This window comes from Corvus brachyrhynchos, unplaced genomic scaffold (genome assembly GCF_000691975.1).
Source record: "Corvus brachyrhynchos isolate BGI_N302 unplaced genomic scaffold, ASM69197v1 scaffold126, whole genome shotgun sequence".
NCBI lineage: Eukaryota > Metazoa > Chordata > Aves > Passeriformes > Corvidae > Corvus > Corvus brachyrhynchos.
Genome location: NW_008239283.1, coordinates 3,862,600 through 3,874,438, shown reverse-complemented (window position 1 = coordinate 3,874,438; position 11,839 = coordinate 3,862,600). Strand labels below are relative to the sequence as shown.

General features: G+C 40.8%; 1 protein-coding gene across 1 annotated transcript in view; it reads left to right on the top strand.

Annotated features, from left to right (window-relative positions):
- The window catches only part of R3HDM1 (R3H domain containing 1), a 51,694-nt gene that overhangs the window by 28,734 nt on the left and 11,121 nt on the right, over positions 1-11,839 (top strand). The window contains 7 exon segments of the mRNA XM_017740162.1: positions 19-114; positions 1,497-1,598; positions 4,876-5,058; positions 5,540-5,660; positions 10,315-10,469; positions 11,059-11,097; positions 11,100-11,128. Coding sequence (XP_017595651.1) covers positions 19-114; positions 1,497-1,598; positions 4,876-5,058; positions 5,540-5,660; positions 10,315-10,469; positions 11,059-11,097; positions 11,100-11,128 — 725 coding nt within the window.

Sequence of the window (11,839 nt, the reverse complement as noted above, 5' to 3'; positions counted from 1 at the left end):
CATCCTCCCCTGCCTCAGCAGCCTGTTAGGACCCAAGTGCCTGGAGCTGCACCTCAGCCAGCCCTGCCCAGCCCAGCCCAGCACCAGCCCGGAGCAAACCCCGTCCTCTCACAGGTGCACTTGTCAAACACATGCCCAGGGACACTGGGGCTGGGCTCTCAGCTCTGAGATCAGGGGCAGGGGGTTATTTATTCTGCTGCAGTGCATGTGAAGAACAGTCACACAGATAAGGGTAACTGGGCTCTTTTCCTCCCAGTCCTCAGAACTATCAGCTCTGCTCAAACCTGAGCATGGCAGGCAGCCTTTTCTTAAAAATACTGAGGAATTTTAGTATGAAAATATTCTGTTATCAAGAACAAGAGGTTCTGGACCTTCATCCCTAATTGCACTGTGGAGTTACGCGGGCACTAAGAGCAATATAGTCGGCAGCTGGGAAGAGAGTTAATCCAACTGGAACCTTGGGTTTCTTGTTTTAGGGTTGTTTCTCAGCCAGATGAATTCCTGGGCTGTACAGCACAAGGAGGAGTCATGGCACAGAAGGAGTAGCTTAGGACTGGTACAGCATGAACATCTCATTAGTAGCACTTTGGCCTGTTCTGTTCAGAAAACCACACACACGAGTACAGGATGTGTTTTATCCTTGTCTTGTACAAGAGTTTAGTAAAATAGGCCAGATTAAAGACTGCCCCAGCCCTAGAAGGAGAAGAAAAGCAAAATGTATGGGCAGGAGAAGGGAGGGTTCTCCCTCTCCACAGCAGCTATTTCAGGCACCAAGGTACTGGCTGTAGTCTCCTGCGGTATTTTCAGATGGTTCTTAAATTTTAACAAAAAGTTACTTATAGAACTTCACTTAAACCTTTACCTTTGTTTGTTTTCCCTGTTTAAACCTGTTCAGATAGCTGGGTATACCACAGTAGAGCTGGTCTGTTTTGAAAAAGGTCTCATTTGTACTCTTCCTAGTTCACAGAAGTGTGTATGTAATATTTGCAGTTTTCTTCATGAGTTCTGTACTAATTCTCTGATTACCTTCTCAATGGATGCTGGAATTAAACCTGCCTGAAATATTATGAGCAATGATAGCTATCTAGAGAAAATATTTTAGTACTGTTGAATAAATGAAAGTAGTATGTTTGAATCTATGGTTAGTAGTAAATTCATTCTGCCTTTAGATGCTTTGAAAGAGCTTGTGTTTAAGATGCATGAGGAGTTTTTAGTCTCTCTAAAGGAAACACTAAATGTTAAATAGAAGCAATTTGGTGACATAGCTAATATAGTGTATTACAAATAAAGCAAAGTCTTTTGGGAGACTGAGATTACTCAGTGTTACTTCTGTTTTCATTCTATGCAGTCTTAAGCTTAGGAAAAAAGAAGTATCCATTCTGTTTCTGAGTGGAGTGAGTTGCTCTTCTGGAGTTGCTTGTTTCTGTTACAAAAGACTTGTTTTCACTTCTCTTACTCTGGTGTTAACCTTGTTCATAACCCTGTTATTTCTGCAGCCTCTGCGGGCTCTGCAGCCTTCCTCCCAGCCTGTCCAGTACTCTGCAGTGTCGTACCCACCCCCGCTCCTGCCAGCCTCCTCTGCACAGCAATACTCTGTGGTATTACACCTTCTCTTCTCTGCTCCCTGCATAGGCTCATGTCTGGTGGCTGCTGACCTTTGCTTGGCTGTTTTAAGTGCTGTGTGATACCAGGGTAGTGGCTGGCTCTCAATCACAGTGACACATCACCTGAGTGCCCAAGACAGGAACATTTTAAGTTCAGAAGGAATAGATTGGCTGTATCTATATATCTTTATATTTAGAGATACATTATTTCCCTTTGTAAGGGAAGTTTTTCAGTGATGTTTTGTTAGCCAGTCAGTATCTTTTTGTGTCTCTGGATTAACCTCTTTCCATTGTTTCGTATTGTTTCCTTGTCTGCTCGCTCTTTTGCTGAACCTTAATACATTCTGAGGGATCAGCTGTTCTGATTTTCTGAGATTACCTTTTTGTAGCCTCTTTGCTAGAACTTTCAACACTCCCATTTCTCTAGTATCCATTGTTTAATAAGTAGAAGCTGGAAATGAAATATCTTAGTCTATCAAAAACCAGGAAAAAAAAAAAGCCACACAAAGTGAAACTGAAACTTAGAAAAAGGGAATTGTTATCCAAGGGAGAATCTGAACTAGAGTCCAGGTCAAAGTCTGCTCTGATACTCTGCTGAGTGCGTGTTTGTGTTGAGTTTATGTGGCAAGGTTTCGGAACAGGGAGCTGCAGGGATGGCTCCTGGCAGAAGAGACTGGGAGCTGCCCCCACATTGGATGGAGACGACTTCAGGCAGCTCCAGGGCTGACACTGCATAGCCCAAGCTGAGTCAGTCCTTCACACTGGTGGCACCTCTGAGTGTGCTTGGAAAAGGGTGTGAGGGACAGGAGGGAGAAACAACTGCAGAAATCGAGGCCAGAGGGAGGAAAGCAAGGAGGAGCTCCAGGAGCTGGAGCAGAGCCTGCAGCCTGGGGAGGAGACTCTTGTGAAGCAGATTCTCCCCTTGAAGCCCATGAAGGACCATGGTGGAGTAGATATCCACCCTGCAGCCCTTGGAGCATCCCACAGTGGAGCAGGCACAGGTGCTCTGAAGGAAGCTGGAGCCTTTAGGAGTGGGCTCCTGGCAGGAGCTGTAGCTCATGGAGAGGAGCCCTTCAGGAGCAGGTTTTCTGGTAGGACTCACACTAGGGCACTCCACTCCTGAAGGACTTCAGCCTGTGGGAAGAACCCACACTGAAGAGGTTTGTGAAGGTATCCCATGGGTGGGACCGCACGCTGGAGCAGAAGAGTGAGGAGGAAGAAGCAGTAGAGACATGACCGGGAACCAATCACAAGCCCCATTCTCCATCCCTTGTGATACTTGGAGGAGGAGGTAGAAGATTTGGGAGTGAAGTTGAGTCTGGGAAGAAGCAGTGGGGTTGAGGGAAGCTGGTTTTAGTTTTGTTTTTATTTCTCACTATCCTACTCTGTTATTAATTGGTATAAATAAATTTAATCTTCCCCAAGTTGCATCTGTTTTGCCTGTAATGGTAATTGGTGAATGATCTTCCTGACCTTTTCTTGACCCATAAGCCTTTCATCATATTTTTTCCCCCTGTATTGCTAAGGATTAGAGGAGGGATGGAGTGGCTTGGTGGGCACTTAGGAGCCAGCCCAGGTTAACTCACCACAGTGTTCAATAGCTAATTTTCAACATTAATCAGAAATGTCTTATAATAAATACAGTTTTAGCTGAAGTCAATAGGGATGTCATTTCTGAAGTTGAGAGTTTGAGAAGGCGCTAAAGCAGAGAAGGAAACTCCTTCCAGGTTTGTAGTAATTTCAAAGCATTTCACATTCAGGAAATGGGTTCAAATACTAAGTGCCCTGGCAGTTTCAAAAATGTATTCCTGCTTTTTTTTCTTATGTAACATAATGAAAAGGATTGACGGTCTTGGATTGCAATCCAAGTGTAACACCTCTGTAGTTGGCATCAGGAGAGTGTGCTTTCTCCATTTATTGGGAATGCCATGTTTCCAGGGTTTAATCCTGCTTGTACCATACATGTCACTGCAGGACAAACTGACCAGATCAGAATTTACTTACGCTAGTAATGTAACAGAAATCAGTGTGGTATGGCTTGGGTTTATCCTTCAGACACATTTAGAGCTAAGATAAACTCACATGCAGAATCTCCTCCCTAAACTCAGGATTTGGAAAAGCAGAATGTAAAATCCAAAGTAGAAAAGCATTATAGTTGCATTTAATAGGCACCATTAAGGAATGAAATACCAAAGTGAGATTATTATCTAATGGAAATAAGGTTTTTAAAGATGTACTAAATACATACTAAAGGTATTTATTCTAAATAAAGTTTTAGGTGCAAATTCATATTTCCGGCAGTAATTAGTATCTTTAGCTTGGAAACTAAAAAAATACATCATAAAATGTGAATGTAGCTAATCAGCAAAAGATGGAGCTTGCACGTACTTTTTCTTGATTAATTTCTATCTTCAGGATGATCTAAGAGAAAATCAAGTGGTCTTGAAATAATTTTAATGTTCCTGCATGTTTGGAGAGTCCACTTTTGAAATATGAACCAAATCTTCCTGTTTAGCAAAAAAAGAAAAAAAAAAGCAATACTAGTTAGTGATCACTTCTAATTTTCAGGATGTTGCTAATTTGATGCTGAATTGCTTGTAAAGAGAAGGAGCTTGGGGTTACAGTAACAGAAGTTTCAGATTCCACAGGACTCCTGCAGTGCCCAGTGCAATCAGTGGCATCCTTTCAGATGTTAATAAAACACAGATAGAGGGTAACCACTGGAACACATTTTTCTCTGTTGTTACTTGGTTTCAGATGAAAAGATAATTAATCTTTGCATGTAGAATAATAGCTAAGTTAGAGGAATGTACCTTGTAACTCAGGAATGGAACCTTATTACGTTAAGCTCTCAAAACCAAAAATTTACTTCAGCAGTACTAATGCATCCTGCTATTTTAACTGGGGTTAGATGTTTTCACTCAAGTTTTGGAGTCCAGTCAGAAAATGTTAGTGACACAAATTCTGAGCTTTCTTTTTGACAAATGGATTCTCACTATAAGTAGATAAAGGCAGATGTAATCCAAAAGGCAAAATATTTGCAGTGAAAATAGTGAAGTCTGAACATGGGATGTTCTCTCCTGCTGTCAGCCCTGAAGATAATTTGCTACTGTTCCATCTTCTTTGCCGTTGTTCTTTGGCTGCTGTTGCTAATGCACAGTAATGTGAGACATGCTGTCTGAAACTTACTGAGGTATTTGGCTATTTTATTTCTTTTTCCTTGAATGTGCATTTGCAAATGTATTTTTTCCTGTTTTTCCCACGACTGCAGCAAGACAGCCTGGGATCGCAGTTCCTGCAGGCGCCGCAGCAGCCCGGCTACATCCTCACTGCCGCCCCCGCCGCAGCGCCCTCGGCACAGCCCGCGCCTGCCCCGGCCTACTCGGGCCCCGGCCACCCCGTGGCGCAGCCCGTGCTCCCGCAGCAGGGATACGTGCAGCAGCCCGTGCCACAGGTACCACGGCTCCTTCCAGCCTCCCGAAAGCTGCAGTGAAAAACTGACCCTGCTCTTCTACTCGGGACCTTTTCATGTGGTCTGGGGCTCCCTGCAGAACTGCAGCTCTGTGCTTTTGTTCAGGGGTTGGGGTTTTTCTGGGGTGTTTTGTAATGAATGACTTCCATTTACTTGAGGAGCAACAGTCACACAGGTTTTCCTATTTACTTGCAGCTGGTAAAACTCATGTTCTGCATAGTTTTCTTGTCTCTCAAATGCCTCTTGGTGGAAATTGGAGTGTTCCTTTTACAAGGAAAGTAGAGAAAGTGGCTGTTAAAGAGGGTATTTATGTAGTATAAGTGATTTTTGAATCGCTGAACTATTTAACATCCATTGCACCTTTTAATAAGTTTTGGATCTTTGTTTTATGCATTTTGCATTTAGATGTCTGCCTTCTCTAGAGCTGCATGCAGGTAGTAAACCTCTGATTGTTCCTTTTCAGATGCCACCTTGTTACTGTACCCCCAACCAGTACCCGCACTCCAGCCAACAGTACCGCCCTGTTTCTGTCCATTACAGCACGCAGCAGAACCAGGCCCTGCCACAGCCTGGCCAGCAGACAGGTTTGTTCAACTCTTCCAGCATTTCATTAGAACACTTCACGTGGTTTTTCTCCTGCTTTTTCCTTTTAAACTTACTTTGCTGTAAAATTTCAAATCAAATAGAAGTTCAGATGTAGAATACAAAGCGTAACTAACTTAAGGTAGAAAAATTTGAGTCACTTGTGCATGAAACTTGGCATTTGAGCCATTCCTTTGAGTGGCTCATGCTGTAACTTTAATTACAGGATTTTTAAAATTTAGAAGTTAATAATTTTTAAAAAATTGTAACTTAGTAACTACTAACTTGAGTAACTTGCAAAGTAAGATGAATTAGTACCTTTAAATGATGTAACATTGCAGAGATGTACCTGAACTGAAAGTTCTAAGCTGAAGACACTAATCTTAGATGCTGTGGCATGAAAAGAGTGCTGTGCAGAAGATATTGGTGATACTGTTTTACTCTGTCTTTCTGTCCTATGATTAAAGATATCAGGGTATTGGATGGAATATGTAATGAGACTTACGTGGTTACCTATTTTAGTAAAGACTTTTCAACTGTCTGAGTTACCCTTCTATGAATGTTAGCAAGCTGCATTTCCATTTCCTTCCTTTCTTGTTGTCTTTTTTCCCTTACAAATTTTAACTGTAGCTACCATTACTCTGACAATCTGTCTAAATATTGTTATGACTTCTTCAATAAGATTTGTATTCCTGAAACAAATTTACTTCTCAGTAATGTCTTGACTCATGGTCAAAACTTTCAGAAGTAACTAGTGATGTTTGGAGGCAGAGATCCTTAAAGACCAGGCTTTTATACCAGCTCTTAGTTGAATACGTAACATCCTTCTGAGTTTCCTTCAGGAAGGTCTTTTTTAATTCCTCCCCCTGCCCCAAATATGTGTTGCTCTACAGAAACAGGATGAAAGATTAGCTTTTACAAATATTAACTGGATTTATTTATGTCCTATGAAGTAGAATGTCAGAGGGATCTCCTCTTCTGCACTTCTTCTAGGAAGTGCTCCAATAGTAGCAACACTTGTTGGGGTTATTCAGGGTGCAGTTCACAAAGATTTTTTTCAAAGGAGAAGCAATTTCTTGGTTTTGCAACTTGTGTTATCCACTGGTGTTAGAGATGTGTTACCCAACTGTATTACACAACCTGCTTTCCTTCCTCAGAATTTTTAATACCTAGACTACTTAATAGCAAAAAGTCTGAGGCTCAAGGGGGATTACTTCCCACTGCAGGGACACCCTGTGTGAATAGCACACAAACTCCCTAACTCAGAGAGCTCACTGTACATTTGTACCCAAACAAACCAGTCTGAATTGGAAAGCATGGGTGATAAGATGCAAAGGGATGAACGGGTTGCTATTAGGTAAGTTCCTTTCTTGTATGTTTTTAGTTCTTTATATTTTAATTGAATTTCACTGCCTGTGGGTGAAAAGTGTCAGCAGATAAACTCCCTTTCTGTCCTGAAAGAAATAAAATAAGCAAGCTGTGCAGACAGCTGCATTACTGCTTTGGTCATGTGTTTTGAACCTGCACTCTGACATCAAGGGATCATGTTTATGTAGTATGGGGATAGTCCAGCCAATAATTCTATTCAGTGTTTGGTTACTTGGTGTTTACCAGCACTAATGGAGAATGAAGGATCTTACCAGAAACTGCATAATTAGTGTTTAACTGAAAATCTCCCAACTGCTCTGTGGCCTTTGCTGGCTCATTTAATGCTTTATAGGCAAATTTGAATGAGCATTTTAGAAATAGATGGTTCCATGTCATGTTATCTGTTCTGGAAACACCTCATAAGATGGTGTATTTGAAAATTCTCTCTCTTTTAATTTACTTTAAACCACTGATATTTGTATTAATTTGACACAAAGCTACACCTGAAGTGGTTGATGCTTATTAGCAATGTGTGGTTCTGAGCCAAAGGCACCACGTTACTTGGCTCATACAGCAAAGTGCCTGGGCAAAAATGAGAGTTACAAATCTTGCATTACATAAAAGCCATGGGGTTTATTCATTTCAGAAAGTGGTTACTAACTACGAAATAACTTTGCAAACACAAATTCAGATAAAAGATGACAGCTGCTGAGAGCATGGCAACTGGAGCCACTTCTGGTCTAATGTTGAGGAGTGGCCTGACTATTGATGAGCTGTTGGATTCGGGGCCGTAACACTGTCTGAGAGGTTTACATTTCTCACAGTGAACCGGTCTCTTTTTCAGCTGCTTCCTGGCTTCCTTTTTAAAGGGGTTTCAGGTGAAATACTTGGGAGGGTTCACTTTTAATAAAAATGCTTTCATTGCCCAAAAGATGTTGGGAGGAGAAAACTCTACTTAAGAAAAAGGCATTTCTGATTGCCATGATAATGTGAGCCCCGTTACCATGAGGCCTAACTACAGGTTGTTTAAAAATCTTATCTGAACTACAGTTCCTGTAGGAACATCAACTGCCTTCTGCTTCACAGCAGGGAATAAAACTACTCCAGTTATAACAGTAGCTGTAGTTTAATAGTTATAACCAAGCTCATCAACTCCCTGCTTGTTAACCAAGTGGTTGTACTTGCTTTTCTGTTCTTGAATGAACACTGTTTCTCACTCCTAATGCATTATTCAGAAAATGTATTTCTATATTCTGTAAGTTAACTTTCTTATATTAACTGCGATTTCTTTTGAATTATGGAAATATTAAGAAACCTGCTCCTTTTTTTACCTCCAGTTTCAGAGTATTTCTGTGTAATGGGACAATCTGCTGTGGCAGGTGTGGGGTTTGTGCTGAGTGTTGCATTTCTGTCAGCCCACTCTATGCAGAGGTGAAATTGCAGCTAAAAATAGAGCATTCTTTGGAACACTCTGGGGAACCTTCGTGGCAGCCAATTTGTATTGTTCCAGTTCCCTCTGCTTGCAGAATTGATTGTGTCTGTCTTTGGAAGTGCCAGAAAAGGCTGCAGAACTACTCACAGGTCCATTACAATTTCTGGGACATGAGGGGTTCAGACTGCAGGTGCACTGATTGGGTCTGTCAACACCACAACTTCTCATTCTGCTGCTTTTTAGGGGCCATAGATCATTTTGCAACAAAGTATGTTGAAGCATCTTGTTTATTACAGATATGAAGGGCATTTTGTGCACAGTTCAAACTTAAGTTATTAAAAATTCTAAGTACTAATCCTACTTCAACCGTGTATTGTTCTGAAGTTTTCTCTAGTCCTCTGAAAATATTTATAGTGTTGTGTGTTTCTAATGAATAGCTGTCTTGGTTTTAACAAACTGAACCTTCTTCCCTTTAATTTTCTGAAGCAATATTTGATTATATTAACAGTCTTCTTTTAGTGTTCATTGTTGCAATTTCTATAGAGAGCCTGCTGAGGCTGTTAGTGCACAATGTTCATTGTACCCCGCATGGATGAAATCAATGAACATCGGTGGGTGCTGCTCACAAAAAGGTGTTTTATGTTAACTGAATTACTTTCAGAATAGACCAAGCCTTTTTTTAGCAGAGTTTAAAGAAAACCCAAGTGAGTTTTGCAGCTAAATTTGCTCTATTATAGTTCCATGCCAAGGTAGGGAGCATGGGGAATGTCAAGGTCAGTGGGCTGTGAATGTGTCCAACTCAAACACAGACTCTTCTTGCCGTCAGTGCATCTTGACAAGCCCAGTTTTGTTATTCTGGAGGGATAACTGGCTTTGTCTCAGAAACACTGACTGTGATGGGGTTTTGCTGACGTGGTAAGTAGTGCACACTTGTATGATAGAACATGACAAAAAGAACTTGTGTTCTGCATGTGTTTGGATCATGGTAGCAGTTACCTGCTATATGCTTTTTGAAAAAAGAGGAAAAGGGGGGTTTAGGTTGGACTTTATAAATGCACAGATTTCCTGTTTGGCACTCATGCTTGGGATGGTTTGGTTGCGGTTTTGGGGTGGCGTGAGGTTTTTTAGGCAATTTTTGAAAGATAGGAGAGGATACCAGTTTAAGCAATAACAAATTGTTTTAGACACACTACAGAGGAGTGAACATGAAAATCTTTCTTTGTATCCTTAAGATAATTTTGACTATAAAATGTCTTCCACTATGTACCAACGTGACTTGAACTTGGAAGATTTTTCTCAGTCCCCAGTTGGTTTTAGCATTACAGATTTCAGTAGAAATGGCCCCTTTGGAAGATTTGCACACATGCCTTATGCAAATTTTCCTGAAGTCCGATTTAGTTTTGAATTGCAGTCATGATGCTCTGACCCCTGGGGCACCTCAGGTACAAGCTGAATTTTGCATATGTAGAATTTACAAACTAAAGTACCTGGAATGGCCTTGTTCACAATACCAGACAATGAATTGGGTTTGATCCTGTCTAGCATGCTTTGTTCAAGTGCTTTCAGCTTTCACCTGTCAAATCAAGGTGTTAATGCATGTAACCCAGAGTGTAAGTGAATAGTGCATGTGAGAGCAGCCTTGCAAACAGTATGGATAGTATTTCATGCTGAATCTAGATGAATAAATCTATTAATTTTAATGTTGGCTTCTTTTTATATGCATGATAAGTTCAACTGTTGTGAAGTTGCCAGATTAAACAAGCCATTGGAAAATGCTACATATGTATTTTCACATAGGCAACTGTGCTTAAAATGTGTTCATTATTTCAAAGTAAGATTTAAATGTATAATTTCAGGTTACCAGATTTTGCCCAACCAGCAGCAAAACTACCAGGGTTTAGTTGGAGTTCAGCAGTCTCAGAATCAAAATCTAGTCAGTGGCCAACACAACAACATTGGGAATCAAATTCAAGGTGTGATTGTTCCATATCCCTCAGTGCCATCTTATCAGGTGGGTAATGTATTCAAAACTTTCCAATGACTCTTCTGTGGGTTTGAGTGTTGGGGTTTTCTTTAAGTCCATTGCTTTGTGGTAGAAATGGTAGAAAGCTGCAAGCAGGTGTCAAAGTGACTTTGGGGATAGAAGTTAAACAATACAAACCCACAACTGAAGTGAGAAGAAAGTCTGTCACAAGTGCACAAGTTCTAGTCCTGTTGAAAGCCAAGTGCTGGGTCAGTTGCGTTTCAGAGGGTGGGGAAGAAAAGTTCATAAGGTTTCCTTCCCCAATTCAGAGGGTGGGGAAGAAAAGCTCAGAACATTTCCTTCCCACCACCCCACTTTCTCTTGTAGAGAAAATATCTTGTTGATTCATGGAGTCCCTTGGAGCCAACATCTCCATTTTGGGGGAAGAAGATTTAAATAATTTTTTTAGTATTGTTATTTTAACTACTGTTACCACTATTCTTCTGGATTTTGAGAACTCCAAGGGATCTTTCAGTTCCTGCTGGTTTTTTTTTAAAGTCCTGTATCAACTGGGTGATGGTCAAGAGTCAGAAAGAAACATTGTCTGCAGAAGATCTTACTGTGTTGCCCATTGCAGGTTTCGGTGCCTCAAGGTTCCCAAGCAGTGCCCCAGCAGTCATTCCATCAGGTCAACAGAATAATCTAAGGTGAGTTTAAGTGATACTTGATTTCTTAGCAGCTGGGCTTAGTGGCTTTGTAAGAACTGACAGGATCTGCTTTTAGTAATGCAGATATTAAAGCTATTGTTTCAAAGGCAGACTTACAGGCACTCTCTTTATTTTTGCTCGTATGCAATTAAGTGAAACAACCCATACTGCTTTAACTGTGACATACTTGTTGGACTGGAAAACGTTGTCTCCATAGCACTTCCAGCAATACTTTAGCGCAGTTCCATCTCTTAAATTTTCTGCATTCCTTTTCTTACCCATGAAACACCAGTGTGTTCAGCAGCTCAGTCTTTCTGCAGTAATATTTAAGATGACTATCTATATTCACTGGTTTTGTCAAAGATATTACATTAATAATGTGTAGAGGAAAAATAATTGGAATTCCAGAAAAAGAGTGACTTCTTTTTTGGAACTTTGTATGGAAAAAGCTTAGCTTGCTTTGTGTTGTAGATGAGGCCTGCTGGCACCAAGCTGGCTATGAAACAAGTATAGAAACTTGGTTTTTGTTTGATAAATAAGCTTTTTTCTTTTCTTTTTTTTTCACCTACCTTGGTAGCAGCAATTTGGTCTGCATGTACAGCCCTCCCTGAATATACATCTGTGTCCCCAAAGCCCAAAGTCTATTTGAGAACAGATAGGCAAGTACCTAGGAGAATTCATTAGGATTAATGCTTGCTACAAATTTTTCTT